This window comes from Vipera berus, assembly GCF_964194415.1.
Source record: "Vipera berus genome assembly, chromosome: 2".
NCBI lineage: Eukaryota > Metazoa > Chordata > Lepidosauria > Squamata > Viperidae > Vipera > Vipera berus.
In genome coordinates this window covers 97,060,605-97,077,990 of record NC_138203.1, presented here as the reverse complement: position 1 = coordinate 97,077,990, position 17,386 = coordinate 97,060,605, and the positions used below count along the sequence as shown (strand labels likewise).

General features: G+C 41.0%; 1 protein-coding gene across 3 annotated transcripts in view; it reads left to right on the top strand.

Annotated features, from left to right (window-relative positions):
• GAK (cyclin G associated kinase) overlaps nt 1-8,350 on the top strand; it is an 85,770-nt gene extending 77,420 nt beyond the window's left edge. For all 3 annotated transcript variants that reach the window (XM_081317531.1, XM_081317530.1, XM_081317529.1), the window contains 4 exons: nt 1,376-1,612; nt 5,372-5,520; nt 6,286-6,462; nt 7,651-8,350. In XM_081317531.1, coding sequence (XP_081173657.1) covers nt 1,376-1,612; nt 5,372-5,520; nt 6,286-6,462; nt 7,651-7,752 — 665 coding nt within the window. In that variant the 3' untranslated portion in view covers nt 7,753-8,350. The remainder of the gene's footprint in view (nt 1-1,375; nt 1,613-5,371; nt 5,521-6,285; nt 6,463-7,650) is intronic.
• The last annotated feature ends 9,036 nt before the right edge of the window (nt 8,351-17,386 follow it).

Sequence of the window (17,386 nt, the reverse complement as noted above, 5' to 3'; positions counted from 1 at the left end):
GAGACTGGCCTTTTCCAGGTGTTTTGAACAGCAACTCTCACATTCCCTTGCCATTGGCCATGCGTTGGATGAAGCTGTAGTCCAAAACATTGAAAGAATACCCAATTTGGCTAGCCCTACCTCTAAATGTGCTAAGTATTTAAATATGTCCATGTGCAACCCTTGCTTACAAATATCTGTTGCCAGTGACAAGTCATCCTTTATTCTGAAAAATGAATACCCTTCCGTTGTTCTGTTGTATTCAGGCGACTCGCATCTTCTCAAATGTGGCCGTGCATTTTGGAGTGTGCCATGATTTTTGTTCAGTTTCTTCTTGGGGTTGCTGGTGGTGTTGGAGGTTACTTACACTAACAGGTTGTGACGTCAGTGGCTTCTCCCAGTTTGAGCTGCTCAAGCATCTGGCCCTCTTGTTTAGCCCTCTTCTTGAAATATGGAGGTTATTTCAACAGCCTTGGTTACTAGTACCTTCCCTTCACTCTCACAGAAAGAAGGTTTATATGCTTTCCACCATTTAACTTAGGTTTAAAGACCAGCACTAAGAGTTACTGCAGGCCTTTATGTTGTCTCTCTCAAAGCTAGCTTAGACCCCAGGTGGTCCTTACCACCATTCATTTAATGACTCTTCGAAGTTACAGCAGCACTGAAAAAATTTGTAACTGTTTTTCATATTACAGAATCCCCCTAGTTCAGGGGTCCCCGACCCCCTTTCCGTGGACTGATACCGAGCCGCAGCATGCCAGCAACCGGTCCACACAAACAAGCAAAGCCCCATCCGTGGGATGCAGGCAGCACACAAAACCACACCCCTTCCAGTCCACGGAAAAACCTCTCTCCGTGGAACCGGTCTCCGGTGCCCAAAAGGTTGGGGACCTCTGCCCTAGTCACATGATCAAAATTTGGACACTCAGCAGCTAGTTCATATTTATGACGGTTGCGAGGGTTTCAAGATCACGTGATCCTCCCCTTTGGCAACCTTCCGACAAGCAGTCTCAGTGGGGAAGCCAGATTCACTTTAACAGCCGTGTTACTAACTTTAACAGTTGCGGCGACTCACTTAACAACTGTGACAAGAAAGATCATAAAATGGGCCAAAACAGCTGTCTCACTTAGCAACAGGAAATTTGGGCTCAGTTGCGGCTGTAAGTCGAGGACTACATAGCATATCAGGACTTGGCAGTCACTGATTTTGCAGCTTGGACTATTGAAAGATCCTGCCATCCTTTGTCCTAATGGTTTTGGCTCAGGGTGCTGCTTTTGAATTATATTTAAGGTCACCCTTCCTACTAAAGTTGCAATAGAGGAGCCCTTGGAAAACTTTCCCTTCTGACTTGGACATAATTTAGATTATTAAAACGTCCAATTGCTTCTTATCTAGGAACACCTAGTGGAGGATTCTCAGCTGGCAGCTTTGCTTCCAAGTCAACTCAAAAATCAGCGGGGGCTCAGTGGCAAACAAGCAAGCCACAAGCCAGCAGCACTTCATGGCAACCTTCACCCCAGCCCAAACCTCCGGAACAAGCCAAGTTGGGGGCACAACCCAAACCCAACTACACTATGAATTTTAGTGTAATCGGAGGACGGGAGGAGAGAGGAATCCGAACTCCTGGCTTTGGTAAGTACATGGCAATCAGACACACACTGGGCTATGACCTTTTATCGTGCACATTTCAACTGGCAGCCAATCCACATTAACTTTAAAGGGACAGGTTTTTCTTTTTATATATATAAGATTTTATTAATTTTCCAATTTTACATTTAAGTATTTAAAAAGCAACATGATGACTGGGTTAATAGTTCGATAACAAAATCTTTAGTACAAATCTCAGGTTACAAATATTTCTCCTCTTTTTCCCTTAACATTTACTGTCTCGTATTCAAGCTAGCACAGTTTTTATTATATCGACTCAGTAAAAACATCGTTCTTACTTTTATCAATGTTTTTAGCGTATATGTATCTTAATTACATTCAGTCTTCATAAACAATCCATATCCTGTTATTAATTTTTGCCCAATTTTTAGTTTCTCATCAAAATTCCAATTTAACCTTTGATATTTATAATTTTCAGGCTTTAGGTAACCAAGATTTCCCTTGTCTCAATTCATAACAAAATCTAATATCCAAAATACACATTTTGTCTATTTGAATGTAGTCAGGGTTTTTTGAATGTCGAAGAGACAGCACAGTTAAATTCCTGATTCCGAGGTTTTTTTAGGTCATTCCCATAGTCAAAATGAAGTATCCCTTGAAATAGAGTGTACCCACTTCCAAATTCCTCTATTCATTTCCTCTCTTTTAAAAAAAAAATTACATCAGAGAGGGCAGCCCCCACTATATGGCTGAATGTGATCTGCATGTTAGATTTTTTTTTAATATGCCTCTCTCTCTCCCTTCCACCCTCTGTGGGTGTAATGAGTTGTCTATATACTTGCTGATATTGTTACGTTATATTTTGTGTTTGTATTATGTTGTGGTGAGCTGCTCTAAGTTGCTTTGGATTTGAAATTTAAATCTAATGAAATAATCTCACTGACTCTACAAAGTGGGCTGGGAGTTATGTCTAGGCTAGGGGTAGGCAACCTTGGCTCTTTTATGACTCATGGACTTCAACTCCCAGAATTCCTGCGTCAGCTATGCTGACTCAGGAATTCTGGGAGTTGAAGTCCATGAGTCATAAAAGAGCCGAGGTTGCCAGCCCCTGGTCTAGGCCCAGGAAGGCAATTCTAGCACAGTCAAGTTTTCTCAGCCCTGATTGATGAAGCTCTCCAGCTTTCACAGTTGAAGGAGTCTATATCTAAATTGATGAGCATTGCTTCTTTTTTCTTTCCATTAAAAATGCTTGTATTTAACCAATTGGAGGGGCTCTTAAGCTTTTCCAGGGAGCTGATGGGTTGGACGTAACTCAGAGGATTGCCTACAAAACTTTTTTTTTTCATTTAAAGAATCTATAAGGGATACCTTGCACCTCCATTATCCTGGGTAGAGGTAACGCGAGGAGGGTGGATGTTATAGAGTACTTTCTGGCCAGTAGAATGAAACTCTTTTCTTTGGCTGGGAACTTTTCCATCATCCTTCACCCTTGCTCACCATTGATGAGGGCTGCTGACAGTTGAAATCCAACAATACCTGGAGTACTACAGGTTGTCTACTCCTGCTTAAACAGAGGGCTGGGCTCTCAGCTTCAGAGCACATCTTCCATAATGGTTGAGCCAAGGTCACCGAGTCATTCTCTGAACATGGTAAAGGGTTGAATGCTGGTACTAATTGCACCAATATAGATCCATTATACTGCCAGTGTTAGAGGTGTAGACAGAGAAGTAAATGACTATAGTGAGGGGGAAAAGTATTTGATCCCCTGCTGATTTTGTACATTTGCCCACTGAACAAAGAAATGATCAGCCTATAATTTTAATGGTAGGTTTATTTTAACAGTGAGAGACAGAATAACAACAAAAACATCAGAAAAACACATTTCAAAAAAGTTATACATTGATTTGCATTTTAATGAGTGAAATAAGTATTTAACCCCTTCGCAAAACATGACTTAGTACTTGATGGCAAAACCCTTGTGGGCAATCACAGAGGTCAGATGTTTCCTGTAGTTGGCTACCAGGTTTGCACATATCTCAGGAGGGATTTTGTCCTACTCCTCTTTGCAGATCCTCTCCAAGTCATTAAGGTTTCAAGGCTGATGTTTGGCAGCTCGAACCTTCAGCTCCCTCCACAGATTTTCCATGGGATTAAGGTCTGGAGACTGGCTAGGCCACTCCAGGACCTTAATGTGCTTCTTTTTGAGCCACTCCTTTGTTGCTTTGGCCGTGTGTTTTGGGTCATTGCCATGCTGGAATACTCACCCACGACCCATTTTCAGTGCCCTGGCTGAGAGAAGGAGGCTCTCCCCCAAGGTTTGACAGTCCATCATCCCTTTGATGCAGTGAAATCATCCTGTCCCCTTAACAGAAAAACACCCCCAAAGCATAATGTTTCCACCTCCATGTTTGATGGTGGGGATGGTATTCATGGGGTCATAGGCAGCATTCCTCCTCCTGCAAACATGGTGAGTTGAGTTGATGCCAAAGACTCAATGTTGGTCTCATCTGACCACAACACTTTCACCCAGTTCTCCTCTGAATCATTCAGAGGTTCATTGGCAAACTTCAGATGGGCCTGTACATGTGCTTTCTTGAGCAAGGGGACCTTGCAGGCGCTGCAGGGTTTCAGTCCTTCACAGCGCAGTGTGTTACCAATTGTTTTCTTGGTGACTATGGTCCCAGCTGCCTTGAGATCATTGACAAGATCCTCCCTGGTAGTTCTGTTCTCATGATCATTGCAACTCCACAAGGTGAGCTCTTGCATGGAGCCTCAGAACCAGGGAGATTGACAGTTATTTTGTCTTTCTTCCATTTGCGAATAATCGCACCAACTGTTGTCACCTTCTCACCAAGCTGCTTGGTGATAATCCTGTAGCCCATTCCAGCCTTGTGTAGGTCTACAATCTTGTCCCTGACATCCTTGGAGGGCTCTTTGGTCTCGGCCGTGGTGGAGAGTTTGGAATCTGGTTGATTGATTGCTTCTGTGGACAGGTATCTTTTATACAGGTAACAGGCTCAGATTAGGAGCACTCCCTTTAAGAGACTGTTCCTAATCTCAGCTCATTACCAGTATAAAAGACAGAAACCTGGCTGACTGATAGGGGATCAAATACTTTGTTCACTCATTAAAATGCAAATCAATTTATAATTTTTTTGAAATGCGGGGTTTTTTTTTGATTCTTTGGTTGTTATTCTGTCTCTCACTGTTAAAATAAAGCTACCATTAAAATTATAGGCTGATCATTTCTTTGTCAGTGGGCAAACGTACAAAATCGGCAAGGGATCAAATACTTTTTTCCTTCACTGTAGGAATGTTTACTTAGCTGATGCTATCTAATCAGCGTGCAGCTATGATGAAATCCTTGAACCAAGATTTTCTCAGATCTCACCATTAATTTCTGGGCTATGCTCAGATTCTTAAGTGGAAACATGTAAGTAACAAATTAAGTAACTGATTGTATTGACTTGTAACATTTTTTTTTATTTTTTATTTTAATTCCATTTATATCCCGCCCTTCTCCGAAGACTCAGGGCGGCTAGTGGCCTTATAAGGAAGACAGCAGTCTAGTAAGTCACTGGTTTTCCTTTAGTCTGCATCAAGGGAGCACACTAATTCAGGAATAAGCCCTGTTGAAAAAAAAAGCAAGGAGATATAACAGTTTCCTAAAACTGATAATGGCTTAGTAATGACCAACATGAGTAACGAATAACAAATCTGTCATTTCTGTGTAAATTTTCTGTTAACAGGAAAATGCCTAGCTTCTTTTTTCTTCTTTGCCAGGACACAAACCCAAAGTTTCAGAAAATGATTTTGAAGACCTTTTGTCAAATCAAGGCTTTTCAGCAAAGTCCGACAAAAAGGGACCCAGAACAATTGCTGAAATGAGAAAGCAAGAACTCTCTAAAGATATGGATCCTCTAAAATTAAAGGTTTGTAGCATTTATGCAGAACATTTCCCTTTGCTTCAGATTCTTGCTGTGTTTTCAGCCAGGAAATGAACTGTAAAACGTGCAGAAGAATTTGCAACATAGGAGGAATAAAGTGCAATAGGAAGGAGGGTGGATGTCTTAGTGGGCATAAGAAAAAGATCTCAGATTCTGCCTTTAGCATCTTCCTTAAAGGGAAGTCAAATAGCAGAGCCAGGAAAGATCCTGAAAAGCACCTCTATCAGTGTAAGCAATATCCATTGTGAGAAAAGGGACTGGTCTTTTATGACTCGTGGACTTCAACTCCCAGAATTCCTGAGCCAGCATGGCTCAGCTTGGAAACCTCTCCCTTTTCCCTCAGCATGGCTGGCTCAGGAATTCTGGGAGTTGAAGTCCACGAGTCATAAAAGAGCCAAGGTTGCCTACCCCTGGACTGGGGGATGTAACAGGTCTAGGATTGGCACAGGTGGGGTTCAGCCAATAGGTGCATCGACAGGAAACACAGATGTGTAAAAGCTTCTGTATATTAAAAAGTGGTGAGGTTAAGCGGAGATTAGCCCGGTGCTATAATAGCTAAGCGGAAGCAGTTGTGAACTCATCAACAGTAAAGTAGGTCGGTGGCTATTAGAAAGAGAGTATTAAATCATTGCATATGATGCCGTTAGGTAATCAGTATTGCTATGTGTGACAATACAAGGAAAATTAGGTCCATTAAACGTGCAGCATTTGGCTTAGGTGAATTTCCCTCCTTCCCCTTTCCTTTGCCAGCTTCTAGAGTGGGTTGATGGAAAAGAGAGGAATATAAGAGCTTTACTATCTACTCTTCACACTGTGCTTTGGGAAGGTGAAACCAAGTGGAAGCCAGTTGGGATGGCAGACCTGGTTACCCCCGACCAGGTGAAAAAGTACTATAGAAAAGCAGCGCTTGTCGTTCATCCAGATAAGGTGAGTGTCTGGCAAATACTCACACGCGGATAGTGTAACGTCGTTCACACGATTGCTAATTACAGGTAGACCTTAACTTGCAACCGGTTGTTTAACGGCCATTTTAAAAAAAAAAGATGCTAATGACTTGTTTTTGAATTATGATTAACCCTCCCCCTCCCTCCCCCCCCCCCCGCTGCCCCCCAACTGCTGTTGTCAAAAGTTACACTGCATGCTGCTCTCTGCTGCTATAACTGTCATTGCTTTGGGCGTACAAGTATTTAAAAACAAGCATACTTTGCTTCCCCCAAGAAACAAAAATCGTAGTGGATCATGGAAGGTGCTTCATCAGATCTTCCTAGTTTATGGAATTGTGCACAAAGGTAGGCAAGTTGCTGTCACCTGTCTTGTGGTGATTGCTTCAGGGAGCAAAGTTTCTTGACTATAGGTAGCCCTTGACTTAACCTTAATGGAACCTGCCCATTCCAAGTTTCCCAACCAGATGTGAATGATGGGGTTGGTGGTTTTTTTTTTGGCAAAAACGCCATATAGGTGAGCTCAGTGGTGGGATTCAGCCGGTTCGCACCAGTTAGGCAGAACCGGTAGCTAATTTTTTGTTGCCCAGGCCTAGAACGGACTTCCCGGAAGCGGCATCCACACAGGAAACCGGTTGTTCACGTATCTGAGTCCCACCACTGGGTAAGCTAGTTGCCAAGTGCCCAAAATGCAGTCACATAATGGGGGGAGGGAGGGACAAGGCAGCTGTCAGAACATCAGAACTGGATCATAAGTAATTTGGGTGAGGGTCTGTCAGAACTTCAAAGGGTTGTAAGTCAAGGTATACATGTTGACTGTTTCTGGAACAGAAAGGGGAATTCATTCAGGTACAGTAGTTGTGCTAAGTGGCATGTGGTTCCATATTGATATCTGAGCTCAAAACCATTCTTGTTCTTCTCTCGTGGGCAATTGGGTGATGATGTCCCACTGAGAAAAAACCCAGTTCAGAGCTCATTCAGTGCACTCATCCTTTTTGAAAAAATAAAATAAAAAGAATTGTGAATATAGGAGCAGTGTTCAGATAGTAATATTCCCATGGGTTTCTTCTTAACTCCAGAAGTAAAGCTAATTATTGCTTGTGATGCAAGTTAACCTTTTACAGTTGGACAGTTGCATTGCGATTCAGTGTTTTGTTTGTTTGTGTGTTTACAGGCTACGGGGCAACCTTATGAGCACTATGCCAAAATGATCTTCATGGAGCTGAACGATGCGTGGTCAGAATTTGAAAACCAAGGCTCAAAATCCCTTTTTTAAGAAACTCCCTCTTGCAAGGGAGTTGATTTCAAAAATGCACTGGCAGCAAAACTGAATCTCGAGAGCTGCATGCAACCTCCTAAGTTGGAGGAGTGGGGGCAAAACAACTTTCCCTGGTCTTGCACAATTTTAAACTGTACACGCAGCAACACAGTGTGTATTGTAGGCGATAAAATGTGAAACTTCGCAAAGATGGCATTCCCATCAGTGCTGAGAAGTTTGTGTTGTGGAAGTGGCAAGTTTCAGGCTATGTTAGAGAAGGTTGAATGCACCAGTAATTCTAATAATGGCTGCTGGCGTGAGCAAAATTTTGCTAGTGGGAACGTCATCTGTTTTGAATCTTTTTTTTTTAATTTTCCATTTGAAAAACACAAAACCTCAATTTGCATTTTTGTTTTATTTCCCATGTAGTCTTTGTGATATCTTCCCCCCCCCTTTGTCCCCTTTTTGCCTTATTTAAGTGCTTTTGTTACCCTATAGTCTGTGAGATCACTCAACATCATTTTTTCTCGGTTAGAGGTGTACATTTTTCTTCTGTATTTTATGTAATCCTTCCAATGATCATTCTGTAAATAATTAAAATAGTTTTCTGACAACACCTGTGTTCCTTACACTGCATCAACAATTGCTTAGCCAAAACACTTCCAATTGAAGAAAGAAGTTGGCTTGGGTAAATCTTGGGTTTGTACTACTTCCTTTAAAAAACAAACAAACTTGTAAACTAAACAAAAGAAGCAGAGCTCAAGGCCTGTGTGCGCTTGCCTTATTTGTTATAATATTCTTGGAGGCAAGACAGTTTAGGATAAGGTGTTCAACCAGAAAGAGTGCGTGTGAGTTCTCCCTCTTGCTTGCACTGGACGATCGACACGCAACTTGCCGGCAGGTTGACACATGCACAGATGGAAGCAGAAGTTCAGTCGGTTACAGTTTTGGTTTGCATTTGATTAAATTGCATAAATGTTGCATCTTTAATGGCCATTTTGAAGGAGGATGCATACTTTGGCTAGCCATTGCTGACTTTTGTTCATTATTTCTAAAGTTTGCAGAGTCTGGAGGTTTGCACATATGGATATGTATGATCTTCAAGACTATTAATATGTATAATTAGATGGATGGATGGATGGATAGATAGATATTATTTTAGAGACAACCCCTCTATTTGACGTGCCCTTTAGAACACTTAGTTCTAAAACTGGAGGGAAAAAATCACTTTGGGGCATAACTTGACTGAATAGTGTAATATAGTTCGATGTTGTATCAGATTAGCAGCATGCTCAATCAAGATTTGGTCTCCGAGCAGCATTAGTAGCTCCCAATAGAGAATCTAGTTTGCCATTCAGATTTATTCACTGTTTTATGGTATTATGGTTTGTTTTGTGTGGTTGGGTGACCGCTGAGCTGAAGCTTGGCATAATCAACTGAAGGGCTGCTTTATTTGTGAGCAACTCCTGAACAAATTTAATTTAAAGTGCTACGTCTTTTTCCCAGCCTTAGAGAACCAACTCGTATTTGGGGGGAAAAGAAGGGCAGAAGTGTGTAGATGAAAGGCCCTATTTAAAAAAACAAAACTAAACCTCCATGTTGGTGTCAACCTGAGAAAGATGTACAAAGTCAAAGCAAGAAAGTGTGGAAAAGTTTTGAAATTCTCACAACTACTTGAAACCCTTTTTCCCCCTGAAGAAAATGCAGTTGGCTTGCTAAAGTGGGCTTTTAGACATGATCATATTAAGCTGAAGACCCTAATGTATAAGGCAGGGGCAGCGGAAATATGGCTCTTTTTGTGTGGTTGTATTATAGTTTTGAAACATCTTGCCCCATTGGCTATGTTAGCTAAGGCTGGTGAAAGTTGTAGTTTAGCAATATTTAGAGCATCCAACCCATTGGGAAGTTTCTGTAAATCCATAAAAACTAAGATAAAGTGCAGAATTAGAGTAAAACAAAGCCCTCTTGTAAATTCTTTTAGGTCTCTAAAATAGACCTGCTTGCAACTTAATCTTTAATAACAGGAAACACTTGGTGCAGCTATTTTTAAAGAAAGGCAGATAGTTAAGGTTTTTTTCCCTCTCCAAATAGTTATTTCACTGCTTTACTGAGAATATTCCAATTTGAGAGAAATTGGTGTATTAACAGATCAACGTTACAGTTATCCTGGTTTGGTGTTCCAAAAACCCCACCTTGATTTCTTGGGAGAAAAATGGTTGAAAGGAGGTAATGCAATTCCTCTAAGTAATTGCTAGATTATAGAGAACAAGCTGTCTCTTATTCTTGGAATCTCTCATGCTGTTAATTGTGTACAGTCTTGGCCATTCCTAAAACACAAAGACGGGTCTACTGGGAGTCGAGAACACCTGCCCGCCCCTTAATTGCTAGTCTGGATCTCTACTAGAATCAATCTAGAAAAAGGATCTGAAGCCCTGTGAACTCTGCTGTACACTGGTGACACATTTTATACAGTCAGCACTGCAAATTAATCTACTGGCTAATGTACTCGTAGTATCCAGGATTTTTTTGGTCAAACCTCATTGGATACTTAGTCATAACCACAGAGTTTTGCACTAGATTCAAAGGGTTTTCCATCCCTTTTGAAGCCTTTCATAAGAAACCTATGTGGGATGTTTTGCTGCTGTTTTGCCCTCCCTTGTTGGAAGAAACTTTAGTTTTTATCTGTGTGTGAATGGCTTGCCAGTTAAAATACACATCTATGCCCAGGTCATCCCCTACCATAAAATATAGTAAAACCATATCCTCCTGGGAATTCTTTTAATGGACAGATACCAGTGATATAGGAGGGAAATCTATATGGATGTAGGTATTGTATTCAGGGAAGGGACCCAATTTAAGGTTTCAGGACTGTACTGGAAAGAATGGAAGGACATTCTACTTTCTTTCTCCCCCTCTGAAACTCAGTCAGGAGTAACTAACTAAAATTTAAAAAAAAGCTATTGAGTGACACTTAGCTCTAAGCCACGTTGAGCTTAGGTGTGACCCATTCAGTGGAACGTCCGATATGTTTAAGATGTGCCATTAAGAGTGAGAACTGCAAACTTCTCAGCATAATCCACTCCAGCTAAAACTTTAGCTTTCACGACTCTTCCAGGACCATTTTGGGTGACCTCTCCTTCTGACCACAAAGTGGTAAAGTGGTTTGCCTATAGACAGGTTCTACTGCATATCTTTCTAGAGGGCAAGTATTCAAGCTGTATGAAGAGAGTACAGATCACATAACTTACTGCTCTAAGTCGCCTTGCAAATTAGTCCTTTAAATGGAAATTAGGCTGCTGTGATCTTCAGAGAGAGACCACATTCTAGATATTTGAAATAACCATTTGCTCTAGGTCTGTCAATATGGGTGGTACTTTACCATAAAACGTAAGAGGGGAAAAAAGCCATGGCTTTGCCTAGAATAATTTGTAGTCTACATTTCAAGAAAGGTATCTGAGTTAATAGTTGAGATAGAAACCTTGCATAGATGTAAGTGTAAGCCAGCTTTAATTTGGATGGTAGTGGGGCTTTCTTTGATTATCTTTTCCCTCTCTGGTGAATTATAATATTGTATTAAAACAGTAGGTGCCTGGAAACAAAAGCCTGGTGATTTTTAAAAAAAAATATATACTCCAAGCAATTTCAACCTGCACTCATCTAATAGTCTGGTAACCAGGGGTAACGTTTCACCACTACATGTGTGTGTGTGTGTGTGTGTGTGTGTGTGTATGCATACACACACACACACACACACACACACACACACACACATACATACATACATACACCGGTAAATCTATTATACTGTAAGAGGGATGAAAGTACATCTGTGCCAGCTCCTTGATCAATGCTCTAGCTTTGGGAACTGGATAATCAGCATCATCTTTGGAGCTGGTACAGATATAAATTTTAGGTGAGTTGTAAGATTTTTTCCCCCCCGGATTATTGCTTGCTCTCTAAAACCAATTTTGTTTCTTTGATGCAATCTTAAATGCAGCTACTATACTACGGTTGCCTCCTCTGATTTATACGGGATATATACATGCTGTGGGTATTTTAAGGGCAACGTAAGAAATCTAGCTTACACCAACTCAATTTTGGTAGCCCATTTCACCTGTTGCCTACTCTCAGTGGCAGCAGTTTGGGGACTTTTCAGTCTTGTCTGATTTCCCATGACTTGCACGATCCCTGCTTAACGGGAGACTGAGCTTAGAAACATAGGAAGCTGTTCATACGTAATATCTTTTTGCTCAAAAATCAATTTCGTAGGATTTCAGTTCGTCCTCAACTGTTCCATGGGGATTGTGAGACCCGTAGCTGGGACTTTTTACAGAGTACGCATGTGCTCTTCCACTGAGCCATGGTACACCTTTCACGGGTTTGTATCTGATATTATTACGCCGTAGCAGGGGGAACTGTTCCAGTTTGAGAGGAGGTTTAGCGGATTGTCGGCTGTGAACATGCCGAGGTCTCACTCAGTTGGAATTTTAGCATTTTGGCCGAAGGGTTCCGGTTGGAATGTCAAAGCTGCTCTTTTCATTCAAGTTAATGGATAAGTCCGTAGGCCTGTCTTTGTTGGGTTGTTTTTTTCTACCCTCTAGCCTCCATTGAAATCAATCGAAACCATGCTATCCCCCAAAGAGGATTTTAAGTGTTCAGAAAAATAATACTGGTTGGCTGGTTCTGCTAACCGCTTTAGAAATTCCATTCTTTACTTTTTCCCCCTATTTTTTTTAAGAAGACATTTCACTGTTGTGAAAGGCACCAGTACACAGCACATTATTTGACAGATTTATTGCAGCAATTCTACAGAAGTCTTCCTCTGGGGTGGGGGGGGGCAGGGGAATGTTGCTTTCTCACACAATAATAGTATTTTCTTTTTATGGCATAGAGATGCTTTTGTGGTCTCACGTAACCATGGAAGCATTGCTAGGAATACCCTGTGAAAATATGAATCCCTAAATCAGTGGTGCTTGATTCTTTTTTCACGCCCTCAATCAGTGGTTTATTGCATTCTCCTTTAGCCAATTATATTTTAGGTACAACTATGATAAATATGTTGCTCAATTAGCAATCAAAATAACATTTTCCTCTTTTTTCCTCCCCTATAATACAAATTGCAAATATTTCCTCTAGAGTAGAGTTTTACAACCTTGGCGACTTTAGGATAGTTGAGTGGGGAATTCTGGGAGCTGAAGTCCGCCCATCTTAAAGTCACCAAGATTGAGAAGCATTGCTCTAGAATTTAATCCTCCAGTCCAGATTTGAGCATAACCCAAAAAGGTAACTGAAAAGGTTTGAGCAATGAGATTTTTAAAAAGCGGGCTAAAGAGGGCGGGGGGGGGAGGAGGAATCAAGCCTAGAGCAATAAAAATTAGGTCCGGCAGCCTCACTTGGGGAGCAAGGGAAAGTCTGGTTTCTGCATCTTCTTGTGAACCTTGGATGGCTTTTGCACCTGAAACCTCAGAATAAAGTGTTAAAATTATTGATGGAACTGTTTTTTTATGAAGGATGCATTTCCATTATTTTTTAAATTTTAAAAAAGAGAACTTACACGTGTTGTGGACATTACTTTTTTTTTCCTACTCTCTTGGTGAATGTACTGTATATTATGGAACTGAAGAACAGTGAATGAAGATCCTGCTCATTCCATGATTTTTTTTTAAAAAAACCACATTTTTGTGTTTTAAATTGTCTGTTTTGCTGTTCGTGTGCATGGGGGGTTTGGATGGCGTTAACAGTTTGGATAAAGAGGTGGAGGGGGGGGAATAGAGATTTTTGTTGGTTTATTTTCACTGTGGTCCAAGTACTTTTGGTAATAGTTCTAATGAAAAAAATGTATAAATGTGTACGTACATAAATCGAGCATTGTTTTAAGGTCATACCTTGTAAAACAATTGTGGATAATCAGTGTGACTGTTTTGCTCATAATGTACTGAATCAAAGTCTTTTGCTTTGAAATGGCCATGTTTCAGTCACTTTTTTTAAAAAAAAATCAAATACAGCTTTTCGTTTTCATAGTTATAAAGAGTAGGTGGCTCTTTTCTTCTTGTAGTCCAGTCACATTCTCACAGGGTTGGTTCTTTCTATAGTAGGAGGACCCCAGGTGCTGCCCTTTAATAAAATCACACTGTAATCTTGCATCGGAAAAATCAAAACCCTTGTTCATTACTGGCATGATAAACATGTTGAGTTAAAAACAGCTGTTCCCATCTTCTTCTGTTCTGATCAGTCTGAAAGTATTCTGAGCTCAAAATCTGCCTTGCCGAAGTTTAGAATTCCTATTTGAGCTCAGAATAGAACATTGCAAGCTTGGAGCCTTTCCAGAATGGTCAGGCCATCCCATTTTGAACTGGAAACGTTGTGCACACCCTTCCAGCTCATACATGTGCCTACCTGGTTTTGATTATTTCACACCTGTTTCTCAATGAAGAGCGACTGCCTCTGGACCCACTCCTACCTCAAGACCTGGGCAAGGTTTGTAGTTTCAGAATTTAGCAAAGGCAAGGAAGGGAATACATGCTAAAGGTAAAGGTAAAGGTTCCCCCGCACATGCGTGATAGTCGTATCCAACTCTTGGGGCTGGTGCACATCTCTGTTTCAAAGCCGAAGAGCCAGCACTTGTCCGAGGACGTCTCTGTGGTCATGTGGCCAGCATGACTAGATGCCAAAGGTGCACAGAGCTCTGTTACCTTCCCACCATAGTGGTCCCTATTTTTCTACTTGCATTTTTACGTGCTTTTGAACTGCTAGGTTGGCAGAAGCTGGGACGAGTAACAGGTGCTCACCCTGTTATGCGGCACTCGGGATTCGACCCGCCAAACTGCCGATCATCTGATTGACGAGCTCAGTGTCCTAACCCACTGAGCCACCGCGTCCCTTTAGAATTTAGAAAAGGCAAGGAAGGGAATACATGCTAAACATAAGCAAAGTTCAACTCTCAGTAAGGAGATGTTCTTCCTGTTGCTTTCTAATATAAATATTGGAGATCTTCTAAAGAAGGTGGATATAGTGATAAATTCTAAGATCAAAGCATCTACATCAGGGCTCTTCAAACTTGGCCCTTTTGTGGAATTCAACTCCCAGAATTACTCAGTCAGCATGCCTACATACTGCGATGTACAGTATATTTTTGAAACAGTTTACCACAACATATAGTGAAAGTGTCCATTTTAGATTACTAGAAGGGAAATCTATCTACAGCATCTCATTCTTTTAAAATTACTTGTAGTCCCAGACTAATCAAAACACAAAGCTTCAGTTAAGTTGGTGCACACCTTCAGCTATGAATTGTAAAGAAAGAATAAACAAATCCTAATGGTGACCATTCAGATTGTTCATCCTCCAGTCTTTCCTCCTAAAAGTTCGCCAAAAGCTTGAGAGAAACAGATTATAATGTCCTCCTTTTCAACAGGACAAACTACGTAGACCAATGTTTTTTAACATTGGCAACTTTGTGTGGACTTTGACTCCCAGAATTCCCCAGCTAGTATGTCTTGCCAAAGTTGAGAAATACTGGCCTAGAAGACTGACCCAGGTCTTTTTCTTAACTCGTAAGTGGACGAAAGGTATTCAGTGGTGGCACTGATGGCACCTCACTTACAGACAAAGGCGAAGACAATGTCAGGAGTTAATCAAACTGAAATTGTAAAAAGACAATTCTATACCTCAAGGGTTTATTTTGCTACTCCAGAGAGTAGGGAACAGGGAACTCAACCAACATCTAGAAGGTTATAATTCCAGATAATCACGGCAAGCTGATGGGAAGGCAGCAGTGTCAAAATTTGCAAGATGGAGGGAGGGGTCCTGGAATTGAAGCCTCCTTTTGTATCTGGTGACATACAGAAGGATCAGGATTTTGAGATGCCCATATGGTGAAAGATGCTGGGAACTGCAGCTCGGCAGCTCTTAAAAGGACTTCAGTAACTCTTGTTCTCTTAATATCTCCTTTTTTTCTCATTCCCGCCACCCCCAATTCTTACCTTTTTTTCCACTGGAAATATGGTTTCATAAGCCTAGTTACTCCCTTTTGTTTCCAACAGATGAACACATAAGATTCCCAAACAACCTCAGGAATTTGAAATTGGAAAGTGTATTGTAGTTGCTTTCCTATTTCTATTTGCTATGTGGGGTCCTTGGTGCTCTCTGGGCTTAGTTATTTTCTGCAGATGTTTCGTTACCCAAAGTACTATGTTTCCCTGAAAATAAGACCTGGTCTTATTTTTATTTTTGCCTCCAAAACAGGTACCAGGTCCTTTTTTGGGAGGTGTCTTTTCCATGGTCATACCTTGCGGCGGTGGCACCAACAGTCCACTTCTGCGGCCACTCGCCGCTACTTGCACACATTGCCCCGGCCTCCATTTCACCATCAGGGGCCATCAGGAAAGGCCTCTGCAGCTGAGAACTGAAATGTCTGCAACAAAACAAGCTCAGAGAGCACCAAGGACTCCTTATTTCAACCCTGAGCTAGAAATATTCTCATTTATTGGTATCTGTTATATATTCTTATAAATGCAACATCATATTCTACATCAACCAGGAAAGTTTGGCCTGATACATGTCAAGGCAAAATCAAATGTAATTCATTCTTGGAAAGTGTCCAGATATGATGATGGTAAACATTTACAGAAAAAGAACTTTTGCAGATTTTGCTGAATCCTAAAGTATACAAGCAATAAAAAAGGGAAACGGGGTAGGAGAGAGAGCACTTAAATACTGAAGGTTAAGAATAGCTTAAAGGTCACAAAATGTTGATAACATCAAGAAGATCAGTGGAAGAGGAGAATGAAATTGAAACGAGGAGGCCTGAACTGGATGCCTTCCATCTGCAACGTTTTGCTGTAAACCTCACTTGGATTCAACTAATTTCATTCAAAACCAGTCATTGCATTCTGCCTGCCTTCCTTTTCCTGTCATTTCATGGTGCCTTAGCCAGGCTTCCAATACTCATTTCTAATCTCTCATGTTAATGCCCATTAGTTGGATCCTGTCAATTTCACTATGAATTTCTGTAACACTAAGTGATGTTGGCATCTTTTCTGGCAGCAGCTAATAGGTTATTTGACCTCAGGTTGCTCATCTCTGGCTGCAGGTTCCATCTGTCTATCTTTTTACTGCTATTTTTTTAATGGATGGAGAGAAGGGAGGCAGTGGTTCCTCCATTTCAAAACTGACCTTGGTACTGCCTAGAAAAGCATAAAAATAAGAGTGGGCAGATTTATGAACCAGAATTAAGAAACAAACTCTGTTTCCTGTAAGTTCAGATTCTCTTTGTTTTATTGTTGGAGGTGGCTTTATCCCAGCAATTCCCAACCTGTTGATCTGGAGATGCAGATTCTGAAATAATATGGCAATGGACAACAGTTTTATTCTGTCACCGGAATTAGTGCTTTTTTCCAACTTCTTAATGGCTAGGCTTTAACTTAAGCAAGTTCCTGTTCTCTGTCTCTAAACTAGCAACTTAAGACACCAAGAATTAATATGTTGCCAAGCATCTTCAGTCATCTATGACAAATTAAGGATTTAATGTCTGGGTTTCCACACTGCTCAGGCTAAGCCATAACATGGTTAGCTTGGTTTGATCTAAATGTATGCTAGGAATCCAGCCCCATTTTAACCTAATGCTGTGCTCATGACCAAAATGAAATAGGAT